We start from the raw sequence: 19,381 nt of genomic DNA on the forward strand, positions 1-19,381 counted from the left end.
GAAGAATTCTTGCAATTCCTCTTCCGTGGCTGTCAGCAAGCAAAACTGTAGGCCTACTAAAGTTTTTAGGAGTCACTTTGTTTGCAACATCGAGACAGTTACGTTTTACTGACTTATTGCGCTTTGTAAATTTCCTGTCCGCCGATTCCGATTCGTAGTCTTGGTGTGAGTTGCTTGTTTCAACATTTTTAAGTTCACAATCCATAATAAGATGTTGAAATCGATTTCTTAACGGAACTTTTAACGCACTGGAAACAAATTTAGGTTTTGCACATTTCTTTGGTTCACTGTACTCTTGAAGTTCACCGAGTTCTTTATGTGATGGGTCAGATAGACTTTTAATAATGTTTTCCAACAACAGAGCATGTTCTCTTGTGGCTTTCAGTTCTTTCTGCAGTGATTCGAGTACTATGATTTCACGACTTGCGCGGCACATTTCACTCGCTGCCAGACGTCCGTTACACTTTGTTCCACACGTACACGAGATGTTTTCTTGATTTATTTTCGCGAAGCACTGCGAATGATACCAAATATGCAACACTGAACAAATTCTAATGCCACTTGATACCATTTTGTCGCATAACTTGCACCTTATTGACGCTAAATACTCACAATTTATGGACCGATTTACTACCACATCTATATGCGTCGCCATCTTAACAGGGCATATACCAGCTCTGCTGCGGTTATTGCACAGCTTTTTCTTTTGGTATGACCGCTACCAGCCAGCTGTCCATCAGGATGAACAGCCACCACCAAACTGTGGCAAAGAACATGGTAGACTATCTTGTGGCACAACGTGCAACTAAACATAACATATTTGATTTCAATGGCTGCTTCACAAGCAGGTCCTCCCCTTCACTATCCGCTTAACTGAACAGCACAGACAGGAGTTATCCTTTCAACACATTCCCTGCTCCTAAAATTATCACGGCCTCAACCTACAGTAACCTACTGTCCTCACACCCTCCACCCAACAGTTCCTTTCCCTTCTGTCATCACATCCTTCCTGTTCATACTCTCTCACCCTCATTGTGTGCCACACTCTGCCAGTTGCACACATCTTTCCCTGTCCCTGCTCCTCTCCTCTCCTTTCCTGCTTCCCCTACCTCCCACCCACCCATAGCCTCAGCCTCCTGACACTGGGCCTGACAGTTTTTTTTTTTTTTTTTAAAAAAAAGCCCCATGCCTCCGTCTAGTGCATATGCCATTCTTCTCTCTCCTCACCTGTACCCTGCCATCCCTCTCACTTCCCTGCCCCACTCCAGATTGCTGCTCTGTGTGACAGCCCCATTCTGGTTCAAGCTGCTGGTCATGTGCACATGAGGTGTGCTTGCTTTTCTGAAGAAGGCTTTGGCTAAAACCTAAACTTGTAACAATCTTTTTGTTGTGCCTGTCTGCAATTCAATATGTTGTCTTTATGATGAATAGCAATCTATCCTTTTCCTAATATTGTTGATACTATAACCTGGAGTTTTCATTGTTATTTTTTCTAGGTGATGTACCAAGATGATGTTTGAACCCACTCTTTCAAAGTGTAGGTCCAGTGTTTTAATCACAATATCAATTCTCCCAGTTAGGATGTGTAGGAAAATGATACTTAAAGGGAAATAGTCCAGTAAACTACAAATATATCAAAACCATTGAACCATTTTATTAAGAATTGTTTTTACTTTGTACATCTGTGGAGTTTATAAAATCTGAGTGATTAATGCACAACTTTGTGGTCTTACTCAATCTGTGGTGCAAGATGTGTAATCAGATATGTCCAGTATGCTGCATCATTTCATGCGAGAGTCTTGTATAATAGTTTGTGGCAGTATGTAGCATAAAAAAAAAAAAAAAAAAAAAATATGTATAGTATCTATTGATACTGCCATATGCATATAATTACACATTATTTCAGTTGTAATACTAACAACAATGTCCATAAATTTTGTTACTGCTGTGGCTTAATTGAAAAGATTAACTCTTTGAAATGTCTTTCAGAAGGCTCTGCTTTTAAGTGCCTCCAATGGTGCACACCAAACAACAGCATAATGAGATGCAGTTACAGTCCATTTACATTAATTTCTTTTTAGGAAACAACTATTTAAGATTTCTTCATTTAGTGACAAAAAGAGAGTTGTTCGTTTGTTGTCTGAATATCAGACATTACATTCTGAAGGCAAGTGAGCTGAGCATCATGATATAGAAAAAGACAAGATCATCTCTGAGTGCCTCATGAAAGTCATGTGCTTTTGGACAACAGCAGTAAAATGACAACTGTTTGGGAACTGTGTGCTTCAGAGGCATAATGCATGCTATAACTGCCACACAGTCATACATCATTTTCATCACAAAACTCTATTTCTTCAGTATTATTATGAAGGTGCTGCAGTTCAATCTGTTCTTGGGACACTTTAATGCTATCAATGCACCCTCTGAAGCCAACATAGAAAGGAGCAGGAAGACCAGCTGGAAGGACAGCGGCACCACCTGAGGAAAGAAGGATAAATGATACACAATATTACATATGTTTCAAATAAAAATAGTATTTATTTATAGCAAACAAATATGTTTTGATTGATACTGCCCCACATACACTTTCTAATACAAATTGTTGCAAAGAACTAGTAATTTTGCATGAAATGCCACAGTTTTATTTTAGTTATCATATGCAATGAAATGGATAAAATCACATAGTTGATAATTTTGTAGACTGTGAGTTACTATGTTTACTTAAAGATGGCCTCTAGTGTTGATATACATAGTGTTCATGCGAAAAAAGTGAAAATTATACTGATAAAAACAGTGTGTGTGTGAATTGTAGTGATGAAATCAGAAAGTTAAATGATCGTGTAAGTAGGCTGCAACTAACCATTAATATGCTGGTGAGCGAACTAAACAAACTTACATCTGAAAAGCGTGAACTGACAGCAAACTTGCCTCACAGTAACTTTGAAATTCCAGGCAAAGTGAAAAACAAAGTAATTTTTTTTTTCAATTGCTGCTACGTCACAAAATGCCACATTCTCAACAAAGCTTATTAAATGAACCTAATATTGTGTTCACAAGCAGATTCAGTGTGCAATCAACATCCAAGATAAGAAACACTGTGCACATGATAAAACTCATTTGCGAGCTGAATGTGAAACTACAAATACGCGGAGTGATACATCCGAAATAATGCTTAACAACTCAATTACTATTATGAAAGAGAAAGAGTCTGCTAGACCTGAACACTTGTGTGACTTAAATATCAAGTGTTTGTTCAGCGCTGATACTAAATGTTTTGGCTATAAAGCTGGTGGCCCTTCTAAACATGCAAAGAAACCTGAACAAAAAAAAAAGTAGTTGTTATGGCACACAGTCATGGTCGTGGAGTTGCTTGCCTTTTGAATGGTCAATCCAGTGTACAAACAATCGCTTGCATAAAGCCTGATGCTTCTATGTCAGAAGTTTTCAAGCATGTACAATCCACAGACTTTGCTGACTTATCCTCTGAAGACTTTGTTGTGCTATTTGGTGGGTCAAATGCTATGTACAAAACGAAACTTACAACAAAAAGTAAAAAGGTGCTTAGGACAGTTGACACGCACAAATGTTTTAGTACTGAACATCCCACATTGGCACGACTTATTTTGGTCATGCATAAATAAATAAATAATTAATGACAACCACCAAATTTCATTTCTTTGCAAACATTTCAGATATATACAACTTGTAAATGTTAACAATATTGGGCACAGATTCCACACATTACATGGATTTCATTAACAACATGAGGAAAAAACTGCTCGTTGAAAAAATTAAAGAAATTATCAACAAGAGGCATCAAACACTCAAAAGCAAAATCATCCTAGATTGCTCCCCCCCCCCCACCCCCCCCACCCCCCATTATCCAAAGGAAACAATGCCAGCAAGACCTCCGTCACCAATATCAATGACAACAAAAGAAAAAACAAGGTGCCTTCAATATTGTCACAGCAACAACAATGAATGCAGTAACAGCTCCACCAATTACAGACTCAGTTCTAAACCAGCAGCAAAATCATCAACAGTCGCATCAGCAGCAGAATCAACAACCAGAGCAGCTGAACAACTAACAGGGGAGACAGACACAGAAGAAAATTCTGCAGCAGATGATATTAGAAGAATAAATGCATTAGGGAAAAGAAAAACAGTACTTCCAGTACACCTGAACGATTTTTTACTGACAAGATAAAGGTAAATGATCAATTAAATATACCAGAGTCTAAACACTCTTTTAATTTCATGCTGATTCATCAAAATGTCCAACCATTGCAAAACAAAATAAGTGAACTTGAAATTTTATTTACTGATGAGTTAAAAAATGCTTCTGTAATGTGTATAACTGAACACTGGCTGCCTAAAAATGCAATGCCAGTCACAAAACTTGCAGACTTCACTCTTTCATAATCATTCTCTAGAACTACATCTAGTCATGGAGGGTCATGTGTATTTGTTAAAACTGGTATTGATTATTGTAACATAAAACCTATTGAACTGTTAGCTGAAGAGAAAGTCTTTGAAGTATCTGCATTTGAGCTCTCTGCATTAAAATTAATAATCATCTGTGTATATAGGAGCCCTGATGGGAACTTAAATGATTTCTGTCATCAACTAGAAGCAGCTTTAAACACCATAAAAAACCTCAACAAAACAATGATCATATGGGGAGATTTTAATATTGATTTTCAAGAAATCTCAAACGACCAGCATACTGTAATGGCCCTACTGGGAACATATGACATAAAAGCCACCATAGATTCTCCTACAAGAGTTACATCAACAATAAGCTCAACAATTGAGCAGATATTAATAAACACAAATGTAAATCACAAATTCTGTGCTGAAAAGCTCAGTACTGGCTCCAGTGATCACTATGCACAGTTTATTGTTTTACATACCCCAAGCGAAGCAAATGAGAAAGAGGAACTTGTACAAGAAACAAGAAAATTCAGTAACAAACAAAGGTTTTTATACAGAGACTAAGTGAAGAAACCTGGTATGAAGTGTATACTTGTGAGAATACCAATAAAAAGTTTGAAAAATTCATGGAAATCTTCATGTCATACTTTGAAGCTGCATTTCCATTAAAATAACAAAAATGTCAACTTCAACAAGAACAAAAGGATTACAACAGGTATTAGAATCTCTTGTGCAAAGAAGAGAAGATTACACAGTATTGTAAAGACACAGAACATGTCTCATGAATTTCATTTATACCTGAAGAATTACAAGAGGATCCTCAAAAATGTAGTAAGGATAGCTAAAACAATGGCAAATGATAAATACATTGAAAATTAAAAAAAAATGCTAAAGCTATATGGGAAGTTATAAATAAACAAACAGCAAGTGAAACCAAACAGTATAAAAATATAAACTTATGTTATGAAGGACAAATGATTTCTTGCAGAGACTTTCAACAAATATTTTGCAAACATAAGTGAACAGTTGGTGAGTGGACTTGAAGAACACAACAAAATAACACCTCCATCATACAATAGCGTAAGAAATATGTCTAAATCATTATTCCTTTCACCCACAAATACAGAAGAAATTTTATCAGTTATAAAAACCTTGAAAACAGGGTACTCATGAGGAACTGATGAAATACCAGATGTGATTATTAAAAAATGCTGTCTTGTCTTAGCTGAACCCTTGACACACTTGTGCAAAAGCTCACTGGCACCAGGAACCTTCCCTTCATGCTTAAAACAGCAAAACTGAAACCACTGCTCAAAAACGGAAATCCTAAAGACCTTACAGGCCCTACTGCCTGTATTTTCAAAAATTTTTAAGAGATTGTCTGATTTCCTAAATAAACATAAAATTCTCTCTCTCTCACAGCATGGTTTCAGGAAAGGCTATTCAACTGAGAGTGCAATATTTGAATTTCTTAATGAAATCTATGCCTGCTACGTGATAGGAATCTTAAAAAGTTGTTGCGGCAAAGCCAGCATGTTAAGTGTATACCACTTCTATGTGCATTCTGTAATTAAAAATGGCATAATCTTCTGGGACAATTTAACAATACATATTAAACTTTTCAGGATGCAAAACAGAATATTAAGCATTATTGAAGAGGTAAACAATAGGAAATCATGCAGATCCATATTTAAAAAAAAAGTTCAATTCTTCCTCTTCCTTGCATTTTTATCTACGAAATATCAGTTTTCATAAAACAATATATTGATAGACACCCAGATATCTTATTAAAAATAAAGCTATACATGCATACAATACAAGACAAAAATCTGATCTTCATATGAAACTGGTGAGAACATCATTGTGCCAAAAAGGCACTCTACATATTAGCATAAAAATTTACAATAATCTGCCTAACCATATTAAATCAGTAAGTAAATTCAGTAGTTTTAAGGCTGAGCTAAAGGCATATTTAATTGATCATTGCTTTTACAGTCTGACAGGGTACCTAGAAACAAAACAACAAAAATAAATAAGCATTATGAATATTCTACTTTCCATGTTGTCTCTAATGTTTGTTGTATATATGATTCTTTGCTAAATTAATTAAATATCTAGTCCTTAGGAATGCAATACAAATTGTATTTTATGTTAAGACTTAACCATGTCCAATATCCTTGTATATATTCCATACAGGTAGGATTAGAAGGACTAAATAAATAAAGAGTAAATATGCTTCTGTGTAAAAGTTTGTAAGTTTACAAAAAAATCTGTACACATAAGAGTGTTGCCACAGAAATAACTAATATAATTACCAAATGAAACTATAAGGCTCCAGAAACCTATTTCAGTATCAAACATCTGTGATGTATACACAGACTGAAGCGATGAATGAAAATCTGCACAAAGGCTGGGATTCAAACCCTGCTTAAAAACTAATTTCAACTGTGTGTGTGCAATTATCAGTATATTCATGCAGTTTAGTCTGAAGAGTTAATATTTTTTTTGTCTTTATTAGGTGATACTAATAACGGAAAATGAAATTTCGATGAAATAAAAAAAAGATATACTTATGAGCCTGAAATATGACCATAAATCTCTGTTAATAAGGAGAAAGGTGAATTAGAACTTGAAATATAGCCACAGACTTGGCACTGATGGACCCATAATATACCTATGTAATTCATTTTACAAGGTTAAACAAAGAAATTTTCCAATGTATTGGCTGTAGATAGACACATTAAAGCAGGATAGAATTGGTATTAACAGACTGAAATAAATTTACTTTGCCAAGGATGCCCTCTAGAGATATTTTTCTAGAACACTGCTTGAAAAACACATGAATTTCTTCTTCAGTGCTGTCTTAATTCCACTTATCTGTTTGGTTGTCAGTACTGTTGCTTTCTCCCCACTTTTGTCTCGTATCCGTTTGTTGATCCACACACTCAAGGTAGCTGTCTTACTTATTGCAGCACATGAAGAATGAGTGTTTACTTACCTCTGTGTATGCTGTAACTAATCTAATCTTGTCCCCATGATCCTGACAGGAGCAATATGTAGCGGCTGTAGTACATTCGTAGACTCGTCATTTAAAGCTGGTTTTTGAAACTTTGTAAGTAGGCTTTCTTGGGATGGTTTACATCTATCTTCAAGTGTGCACCAGTTCAATTCTTTCTACATCTCTGTAACATGCTCCCATGGGTCAAACAAATTACTGTCCTCTGCATATGCTCAATATCCCGTGCTAGTCATATTTCGTGCAGTTTACACATACTTGATCATTATTCTAGCATGGGTCATATGACTGAATGACAAGAAATCTCTTTTGTAGGATGATTGCATTTCCCTAGTATTCTACTAATAAACCAAAGTCCCCTACCTTCTTTACCCACGACTGAGCCTAAGTGATTGTTCCATTTCATGTCACACACATTTATTTGTATGAGTTTACTGGTCCCAGCTGAGGCTATTTGATACTGTAGCAATAAGATACTATATTTCAAATGGCTCTGAGCACTATGGGAATTAACATCTATGGTCATCAGTCGATACTATTTTTTTTTTTTTTTTCATTTTGTGAAGTGTACTATTTTACAGTTTTCAACATTTAAAGCAAGTTGCCAATATTTGCACCATTTTGAACCCCATCCACAATAACTTGCTGTGTCCCCCTACCAAAAAAGCCTCAGTTGAGTCACAAATTTTGCTTGATACTCCTTACAATCTTACTTTTGATAATAAATGTAGATGTGGTATTAAGTCAAATCAACAAACATGCATGTGCATAACCATTTATATAACTATATGAGACTGCAGGCTTTCTCGGTGAATTTCATATGTGAAGTCTTTATGGGTTGTCAGCCGAGGAGCGTCATCGTCTCATAGCAATGTTTCGATGGAATGTGTCTCCATTATCTTCAGGCGAAGTGTCGGGATATTGTTGGTCACGGGCTGATATCTCTGCTGGACCACTCTCCACTTCCTGCTGCCGACCAATCACGTGCCCACAGAATTGCCTGATGTGCCTGGAGCGGCCGGTGGTAGGGGGGCCGCATGTGTGGGGTTCATGTCCCGGCGTCCGTCTCTGTCTGTGGCCCTTGGTGGAACAGAACGTTCTTCTCTGATTTTCCTGATTGCAGGCTCCCAGGCTGTGCTGAGGTGGTAGCCACTGTCACGGTTGATTAGGTTGTCATGTAACCATATTTCTATGGACTCTTTGATTACAGAGTCCCAAAATCTGTTTGACTGCAAATTTTCTTTGTGTCCTCGAAATTGAAGGTGTGCTTCTCATCAATACTATGTTCCACCACAACAGATTTGTTGGACTGACCCAAGCATACATGCCTGATGTGTTCATTGTGGCACTGCAAGATGCAGCATTGCGTCTGTCCTATATATTGCATCCCACATTCGCATCCGATCTTGTACACACCAGGTGCCATCAGACCTAGTGGATGCTTGGCTGAACCGAGAAGGTCTTTGATTTTTCCCACTGCGCGGAAAACGGTCTTCACTTTATGTATCTTGAGATTTCTCACGATCTTGACCTTTGGAGGATTTGCGTATGGCAAGAATGCACAGCCCATTGCTTCGTCTACATCCGGTCTCTCTTCTTGTGGTCAGTCTTCAGAGCTCTCCATATTTGTGCCTCAATGTATCCATTTTTCTTGAAGGTGTCATTGAGGTGTTGCAATTCTCCTGGCAAACTTGCCTTATTGCAGATTGACCTGGCCCTGTGCACTAAGGTGTTGAGCATAGAATTGCATTGCGCAGGATGGTGGCAGCTGTTGGCATTAAGATAGAGGTCCGTGTGTGTTTTCTTTCTGTACACTGCATGTTCCAGCATGCCGTCCATGTTTCTTGTGATCAGGATATCCAGAAAGGGTAAGGTTCTGTTCTCTTCTATCTCCATGGTAAATTTGATATTTACATGTATACCATTGAGGTGTTGATGGAACTCTAGCAGTTTGTCCCTGCCAAGTGGCCAAACTACAAAAGTATCGTCAAAGTACCTGTAGAAGGCTTTTGGCTTGTGTTTAGCAGTGTCCAGTGCTAGCTTTCTGAAGTGCTCCTTGTATAGATTGACTATGCATGGTGTTAGGGGGGAGCCCATAACTACACCATCTATCTGTTCGTAGAACTTTCCACCAAAGTTCTTCTGGGAAGTTCTATGAACAGCACTGTGAGATGTAACGCTGCATCTGTCCTATATATTGCATCCCACATTCGCATCCGATTTTGTACACACCAGGTGCCGTCAGACCTAGTGGATCCTTGGTTGTACTGAGAAGGTCTTTGATTTCTCCCACTGTGCGGAAAACGGTCTTCACTTTATGTTTCTTGAGAATTCTCATGATCTTGGCCGTTGGAGGACCCACATATAGAAAGAATGCATAGCCCATTGCTTCATCTTCATCCGGTCTCTCTTCTCTCTTCTTGTGGTCGGTCTTCAGAGCTCTGCTTATTTGTGTCTCACTGTATCCATTTTTCTTGAAGGTGTCCTTGAAATGTTGCAATTCTCCTGGCAAACTTGCCTTATTGCAGATCGGCCTGGCCCTGTGCACTAAGGTGTTGAGTACAGAATTACATTGCGCAGGGTGGTGGCAGCTGTTGGCATTAAGATAGAGGTCCGTGATGGAGATGCATTCCATAAAATTGTTGCTACGAGACGTCGATGTTACTCGGCTGACAACCCGTGAAGACTTCATATATACATTTATATAACTAGTTTCTCCAAAGTCTACTTCTACAGGAGTCAGGGAAAACACTCAACATCTCTGATGAAATATTTATTCACTGACATGCACATGCCATTATTTTACAGAGTTTAGCAATAGTTGCAAGTATGAAGAACATTATGTTTAATACAAAGTTGTAAGTGATTCTGTCAAGTTCAAGGAATGTAAGTAAGGGGCTTCACTGTATATACCAAATATTAAATATTTACCAATCCAGAGTGTGCTGAATACTGGCTGGAAAGATGTTCTGTTGAACTGAATACGTACTGGATTCTCACTGTCAACTTGTAGAGAGCTCAAATGAGCAGTTACTGTATGCCATGTCCCATCGCTCACATACACCTGCAATACAATATCATTTACCACTGACTATAAAGAAAATTTAAATGGTAGCAGAGCTGACAAGCTATGCTGAAATTGTTCCTAAAGTGCTACATATTATACAAGATCTGACTTTACCACTGCATTGCATTAACCTATTTTTACATAAGTTACCTCTCTAAATTAAAATCTTCACTTACAGTTTCAATTTATAAATGGAAAACAATGAGAAAAATCATTAGGTCATGATAAGCTTAATAACTTGTAAATAAATATTCAACATCTATTTAAAATTATAAAAGAAATAAAATTTTAGATACTAACCTTAGATTTTGCAACTAATTTTCTATCATCTGTTAAATGAAGTTCTACAAAGCCATCAGAAATAATTAATGAGAAGAAATCAGATTCATAAGAGAAGTCATTAGATAACCAGAGGAGAAGGCTATTTGATTCTGCTGTACGAAATACAACTTCGTAACTTTGCCTTTGTTCAATGGTGACACTAAAAGGTAAAATGAAAATATCAGACACATATTACAATTTTTCATTGTGAAAAAGAATATAGAACAAGTTCAAATGCAAAGAGCCTAATGATAAAAGTTACCCGTTAATAAATTTAAGAGCACAAAAACAATAAAATAACTCAAAGAACTGAAGAAAACACTTATTTAATAGTTCGTTATGAACCAGCTTTCAGCTTCTTAGGCCATCATTAGATAGCTTCAAGTTATCTGACAATGGGCTAACAAGCTGAAAGCCAGTTCATAACGAACTATTAAATGAGTATTGTTGTGGAACATTAATACTGTGAATTGAAGTTATTAATTTGTCTATGTTTCTCCAAGAACTGACAGACTATTCCATCAACACTAATTTTAAAAAAAATCTGTATACTTTATTCCTTATTTATGCTACAAAACAACCTACAAGTGTAACATGTAATGATAGTTAAATGTAGGCAAGAAAGAAGAAATTAATGTTTAATAGACAAACTGGTGACAGCTTAATCATATTGTAATAGAGTGCGCTTTGTTGATCCTTGTCATCATGTAAGGAGGTAAGTGATAGAGGGAGTAGTCATGAAATATCTACACTAAATCTGTATGCCCACTTAGCTGAGTGGTAAAGTGCTTGCCTACCATGCCACAGGCCCAGGTTTGATTCCTGGCTGGGTTGGAGATCTTCTCCACCCATGGACTGTGTGTTGTGTTGTCCTCATCATCATCTCATCATCACCAATGAGCAAGTTGCCCAACATGGTATCACCTGAAATAAGACTTGCACCCAGTGGCCAAACTACCCTGGATGGGGCCTCCTGGCCAACATTGCCACAATATCATTTTTGTGATTAAACTAGATGACAGTCATATTGAAAACCCAGCTCCAGTATCAGAGTATATTAATGAATTCTTCGTAAATGTAGCAAAGATGGATGTCAACATGGGAGTGGGTAAAGTAAATCCCCCTGGGATCTGAGTGAAGTAAATCCCTCTGGATTTCAGCAAGAAGCCATATATTTTACAGATTTAAAAAGATTTCTATAAAGGATGGGGGAAATATTATGCTACCACTAAGAAGTAGAAGCTCTGCAGGGTAGCAGTACATCACATAACTGAATCTCCACTAAGTTAAATAATCAACCAATATTTGGATCAGGGATGCTTTTGCGATGTGTTGAAGTATGGTTAAGTTCAAGAATGGCCTGAGGGAAGACTTGGGAAACAGTCATCCTGTTTTTATACTTCCATTTCTGTCAAAAGTGCTGAGGAAAGTAGTTGCAAACCAGATTCAAAATTTCATTATAAACATTTTAATATTATTCCAGTCTGGACTTTCCATTGCTTCCTTATTAAATCTGTGCAAATGATTTAATTTATTTTGTGAGACTAATAATCCATGATTCACTTTTTCATAATTCTTGTACTAAGTACAATAAGACATGGGGCAAGTAAATTTATAAATGATGTGATGGCTGTGTTTTTTTTAATGATGTTATGTGTACATATTTTACAGTTAAATAATAGTTTATAAGTGTCGTACATAACAACTACATCTTTGAAATTATTATACACACGAAGGCACCAGTCCTACAAAATTCATCAAACTGACATTTTTCAATTAGCAGGAAACTTTGTCATGCAATTGTTTTGCCTGAATAGACAAAGAGCACACCAGAAACATTTCATCAAGAATTTTCCCATGATATCAAGCATTTAAATCCCACCTCTACTCTCCAATATGTATTATGAATAATTATTCACAATATGGTAACCACACAAAACAGAGTGGCACAGGAAACAAGATAATTTTAAGATGGAGATGATTATAGCTCGACAATGATAGCAGAAGTGGAGAAAAGGCATCAATCTTGCATAGCAGTAATTTACAATTTAGTGACTATGAAGCACTGGAGTTTTGCAGTATGTATGTTTACCACACATAATGACAGACTGACTGTAATGGAACAATTTCAGAGCACCTATTGTAACAGATCTCCAACCCAGCTGGGAATCAAACCCGAGCCTGTGGCATGGTAGACAAGCAAAGTGGGCAGACAGATTAATTGTAGATATTTCATGACTACTCTCTCTGTCACCTATCTCCTTACATGATGACACTTGTTGTCTTATATAGGTGCTGCCGACCTCAGCGCCGTATTCCCCCTGTTTACATATCGCTGTATTTGAATGCGCAAGCCTAAACCAGTTTCTTTGGTGCTTGAGTGTAAAATCTTTGAATGTGCTGTGAAGCCCATTATCTTTTAATAGTCACACGAATAAACAGAACTTGAATTAACAGGCTCAAAATAATTCTGCTCAAAGCCACCAGTATCCATTACACAGTGCCAAAGTTCCGATATGGCTTGCAGTATTGTGTCACAATGTGATGGGCCTTTATGTTTTTGAGTGTGAATGAAGCACCACTGTTGCTGTGACATCTGAACATTTTATTCTGAACATTATATCAACATGCTTGAGACATTTTTTTGGCTCATAGGCTTCAAACATTCCAAAATCTTGGCATTTAGCAAATTTAGCCATTTTTGCAGATGGCAAGACAGTGCATGACAGCAATGAATAATGTATTTTAGGATCACATCGTTTCAAGGAATGCTAACACTGCTAGGTTAACCTGGACTCTGCGCTTTTGGCTTTTTCATATCAGACTATGCCAAATATTTTTGCTCAACTCAAGTCACGAGTGACAGAATAAATTGTCAGCACCCCTAGTGATGCATTCTACTTCTGTAGAAATAGTATACTGAAAACCTATAGTAAGATTGGATGGCATTCGACTGATGTAAGTTTTTAAAGAGACGCTAAATGTAATTTCTAGTCTTACAGAGCATATTTTTGATCCCAAATAAAGCTTTGTCATTTTTCTTAATTTTTTTCTAGTGACTTAAACTTTTCCTGTTTCCCTGTGCCATCATTATTAAAATGTTAAGGTTAAATTACATTACCTTTTCTGAAAAAGGTGTCCATCATTTTCATCATACATATCTTGCTCCCAAAATGTTTCATTCTCCATGAAGAGGGATTCTTCTTGTATCTTCTCAAAATTCACGTTTGAATCATTAAAACTGGCAGAAATATTGGTGCTGGAAGAAAAAGTGTATGTGATGACAAATCTAAAGACAATGACCTTTCATTTCTTTATTGAGACATTTTTGGGTACTACTGAAATGTTGATGACTGTTATTGTGAACAATGTGGAAACACTTGGGTTGTATGCAATTTATAGCCAATATGAATTTCATCACACTATCATGACACCTTTGCAAATGCTTTGTACTTGCAATGTAGGCTCTGTTGCCATGGAATACTGATGGAACAAGTGTTTCTACAATCATAATGACAGTGTTGAAAACCAATGAACACCAACACTATACTATAGTTTACCTGTCTAACTGCCTGTAGATTCCAGTCTGTCAATGAGTGCAAAGGACACTTTGCACATTGGCACTCAAATATCTACATTGTCATTAATGGATGCGTAACATATCTCATATCTTAGAGGCGGGCCAGAACACTGGTCTCAACCCATGTACAGTCTGCAGAGACATGGACAGAGCTCAATGTTCTAGCCCACGTCCGTGATACAAGATATGTTACAACCCTGTTAAAGATGATGTAGATCCTGAGCCTAGTGTGTAAGGAGTCCCCTGTGAATGTGGTAGCATCCACTTAGGCCAAACTATTCACACTGTTGCTGAGTGGTGTTCTCATCACACACTACACACTAAACAAAGCAAACTTGAGAATTCAGCTGTGGATGAACATTGCCTAAAGAATGGACACAAAATACAATATGAAAAGATGAGAGTCTTGACTCATGCAGTACGATACTGGGATTCCATTATAACAGTAGTGAATGAAATTAGAATAAATTCCAACACTTACATCAGAGACCAGAGGTACATAATTAGTAGGGCATGAGGGTGAACTTTGGGAAGCAAAGATGGATGCCTGATGCTTGTAGGGAGGTGGGAGTGCTAGCACTTCATGCCACCTGAATCCAACACCTCTCAGTCATGCAGCAAGCCAGAGCTGCATTGAGCTACCCAACTCGCATTCCTATACATGCACCACTCCAGCCCTCTCTGGAAGGTTCCAAATACTGCTATCATGTCTCTATAAATGAAACACTGTTCCAGCTCTGGAAGTATGGGTGAAGACAGCTGCCAAAAGATAAAGTTTTTTATTCGAAGGGACTGAGACGATTTTATTTGAGAATGTTATTATGAAAGACTCTGAGACTGACTTTCAGTTAGTTAGTTAGTTTCATCTTCCATGGATCATTTGTACGATAAATCTTAATGATATGGAATGAGTAACTTTACATTCACATTGCAAATTAATTTGTAAATATGGCTACATGCTGAAAATTTAGAAGTTTTTTTACATTATTATTATTATTATTAAATATGTCTTTGTGAGTTTGAATTCCTACCCACCACCTTTTACGTGTTACAATAACAGAAATTCTTCTATGGAATAAAAGGAGTTGTCAAAGATAAACTTTTTCAGTTGTTTTGAAATTTTACTTTGCTGTCTGTCAGACATTTTATCTCTTGGTAAGTGAGAAAAATTTTAATTGTAGTCTTGTGCACCACTTAAAGCACTAAAGACAACATTAATGTGGAGTAATGAACATCTTTTTTCTTCTGATATTGTAATTATGTAAATCATTGCTCCTTTGAACTGCAGTGGATCTTTTACAACATACTTCACAAGGGTCACTGTGAGGCAGTAATCACAATGCCCAACTCCTTAAACAGATGTCTACAACATGATTGGGGGTAAGCACCAAATATTATTCATACAGTATGTTTTTAAGCAATGAAGACTTCTTTCTTAAAGACGAGTTGGTCCAGAACATTATTCAACTGACATTATTGAATGAAGATATGTCAACTTACTGATTCTCTCTCACCAAGATTTACAATGGTTGTAACTGAAACTGTGGCTGAACTAAGTTGTTTTATGAGTTCTAAAATGTGTTTTTCTGGTTTAAGTTCTGTTCAATATGGACACCAATTATTTCCTTGCCATGTGTTACATTTATTGTCGATTCAGTATCTCCAGATGTGCAGAACTGAATATGCTGTATCTTTTTAAAATTGAGAGTGAGGCCATTCACAGGAAACCTGCCAATGACACTGTTACAAACATTGTTTACCACTTCTTCTGTTGCTGTATGTATGCTTGGATTGATTACAATACTAGTGTCATATGCAAAAAGAACTAATTCTGATTGTTGTATGTTAGATAGAACATTGTTTATACATGTGAGGAACAATGGTAGACCTGAGATTGAGCCTTTGGGAACTCCATATGTGACTTCACAATTGAAACAATCTCCACTGATTAATGACACTACCCATTGGTCAAACTTCAGCTTATCTACGAGGATATTGTGGTTCACACAGTCGAATGGCTTACCTAGGTCACAGAAAATACCAGCTACTGCCATTCTGTTATTTATGCTTGTAAAATACAGTGAGTTAACATGTAAATGGCATTCTCAGTAAAGGAACTCTTCTGAAATCCACACTGTGAGTTACTGATGGTATTGTTGTTGCTCAGCTGGAATACTATTCTAGAATACATGATCTTCTAAAAAATTTTGGAAAATTATATCAGTAGCAATACAGGCCAGTAGTTATTGACATCACTCCAATAGCTTTTCTTATAGAGAGATTTAATAATGGCTTATTTCAATCTCTCTGGGAAAATGCCATGAGTAAGTGATGCTTTTACATATTTCATGTAAGACAGGGCTTAGTATGTGGAAACAAATCTTTAGTGCTCTGTTGGAAACACCATCAAATTCATATGACCTGTTATTTTGATGGAGTATACAATTTTCTTAATTTCAGAGGGAGAAGTTGGTGATACATACATATGACTGAATTTTATGAGAGTTGCTTTTTCAACATACTGCTGTGCATTTCTTCTCAGAGTGTTTGCCCCTATATTTTTTGCTATATTAAGAAATGATTATTAAATGCATTTGCTGCCTGTGAGTCATCATTTATAGCTCTTACATTGAAGTCAATATTGATTTATCGTGTTCTTTGGCTTGTTTTACTGACTCTTGTTTCACCACATTCCATATAGCCATAAGTCTGATGCTGGAATTATTCATTTATGATATAATATGCATGTTCCTTGATTTTTTAAAATAAATTTCCTAAGTAACTGTGAGTAGTTTTTGTAGTGTGCAACTGCACAGGATCTTTACTCATTCTTGACAACAGATACAATTCCTTTTTCATTCCACATGATACATTAATCCCTATAGTGATTCATGGTATTTACATGGCCAGTCAATGTCCTTTCTGACTTGCCTATGCAGAAAGTTGTTTTCAAATAATGATATGAACTTATCATGGAATCGATTAAATTTGATTCAGCATTTGGTTTGTTATAGATTTGATCCCAAGTCATCTCTTGTAAAATATTCTTGAAAACATTTGTTCAGGAGTCATTAATTAATCTAACTCTCATACACTGAGGAGCATCTGTACTGTAAGACACTATCTCATTTATCCTAACTTACTGTGTATCATGTGTAACTTACTGTGTATCAGAGTGAGCATTTGCTGCTGGGTCTATAAACAATTAAAACTGAACTATTTTTGAGTATTAATTCACCAGCACATACTTCTAAGTGCAGATCACTGTAAACTCTACTTGTCTCAATGTTTTTGAACTTGTGTTCTAGCTTAATACATGGCTCAATATCTCCTTTCTCCATATTAGTTCTACATGAGTAAGATGCTAGAATGTAATCTTTTATGTTTAGCATCTCTAACCCTGTGGTTATGTGGTGCTCAGACAGGCAAAGAATATCTATCTTTTGAGAGCTTTCTAAATTTTCCAAACAGGCAAGAAGCTTTCTACCTTATACTCAGTACTTTAATGTTTTGATAAACTAAGCTAACGTTTCTTTTCTGTGCATTATTAAACATTTTGTGTGACTCTTATGGTGTGTTAAGAGTTGGAGACATGCAGTTTGAAAAAGTGAACACATTTAAGTATCTAGGCATGGACATCACTTTGAGAAATGAGATTGAATCCGAACTGAAGAAGAGATTATGGGCGGGAAATGCGTACTACTTCTCACTGAATAGATTACTTTCATCATGGGTATTGTCTGGGAATTTAAAGATTAGAATATAGAAAACTGCTATTCTACCAGTTATGCTGTATGGGTGTGAGACTTGGTCTCTCACTGTGCAAAATGAAAAGCCATTTCGAGTATTTGAAAACAAAATCTTGAGGAAAATTTTCGGAGCAAAAAGGGATGACATTAGCGGAGAGTGGCAAAAACTGCATAACGAAGAGGTTCATGAACTCTGTTCAAGTCCTGACTTAATCAGTATTATTAAATCATGTAGGCTGCGACGGGTGGATCACCTAACTCGAATGGATGAGGGCAGGGCAGTGCGCAGAGTACTGGTAGGGCACTTAGAGCGAAAACACCCTGTGGGGAGACTGAGGTGTAGATGGAAGGACAATGTGAAGGCTGATTTGAGGAGCCTAGGTATTGAAGGTGAATAGAAGGAAACAGCCCAAGACAGGGACAGATGGCGAAAATACGTTGCTGCGGTAATGGACTCTCGAGTCCGGTATGACCAGTGTGTGTGTGTGTGTGTGTGTGTGTGTGTGTGTGTGTGTGTGTGTGTGTGTGTGTGTGTTTTGTTTACTCTGGTAACAAGGCTAGTTGACACTGCTCAGTAATTCAAAACACTAAAATGAAAAGCACTTTAATATTGAAATGTAATGCAGATGTATCCAAATTCATTAAGTCAATGATAATGTTAAGAAACAAATGTTGTAAAATGATTTGAATTTTTATTCATTTTTTTAAAAAAGTTAGTCTTTAGAATCACATGAGATATTTATAAGTCCTCACTGGAAATGGGTTACAATAAAAGTGACATACTCATACAAACAAAAATACAATTGTAATAATACTCACTCCTTCTTAATATTAAGAGGACTGCTGAAGAAATTTTTGCCATCAAATTTCACTGGTTTTACAGTGTCTGTAAAGAAAATCACAGGTAAGTTTACATTTGTTGTTATATCAGGGGATGTAATAAAATTTCCTCGACATTTAAAAATTATATAAATAAATCACTTTAAAACATCAAAGTAATTGAAGAAGCTTCACAATGCTTCCCAGTCACTATCAGAGAGAGGACGGGGAACGGGAAGGGAGTAGAGATAGAGATAGAGAGAGAGAGAGAGAGAACATTCCAGGAAACAGTGAATGTCACTCTTCTTATCTTATGAGAAACTATAACTGTTTTAAAAGAAATGTGTCAAAAGCCATTGGAAATACTGTTAGTAATCAGGAAGAAAATAACTTAT

General features: G+C 36.6%; 1 protein-coding gene across 1 annotated transcript in view; it reads right to left on the minus strand.

Moving 5' to 3' along the window:
- Positions 1 to 1,658: 1,658 nt before the first annotated feature.
- Positions 1,659 to 19,381, minus strand: part of LOC126252249 (agrin-like) — a gene marked incomplete at its 5' end in the record, with an annotated part of 306,781 nt that continues 289,058 nt past the window's right edge. Inside the window, 5 exons of the mRNA XM_049953122.1 lie at positions 1,659 to 2,478; positions 10,382 to 10,514; positions 10,818 to 10,998; positions 13,960 to 14,097; positions 18,987 to 19,053. Coding sequence (XP_049809079.1) covers positions 2,321 to 2,478; positions 10,382 to 10,514; positions 10,818 to 10,998; positions 13,960 to 14,097; positions 18,987 to 19,053 — 677 coding nt within the window. The remainder of the gene's footprint in view (positions 2,479 to 10,381; positions 10,515 to 10,817; positions 10,999 to 13,959; positions 14,098 to 18,986; positions 19,054 to 19,381) is intronic.

The sequence above is a fragment of the Schistocerca nitens genome, chromosome 4 (genome assembly GCF_023898315.1).
Source record: "Schistocerca nitens isolate TAMUIC-IGC-003100 chromosome 4, iqSchNite1.1, whole genome shotgun sequence".
Lineage (NCBI taxonomy): Eukaryota > Metazoa > Arthropoda > Insecta > Orthoptera > Acrididae > Schistocerca > Schistocerca nitens.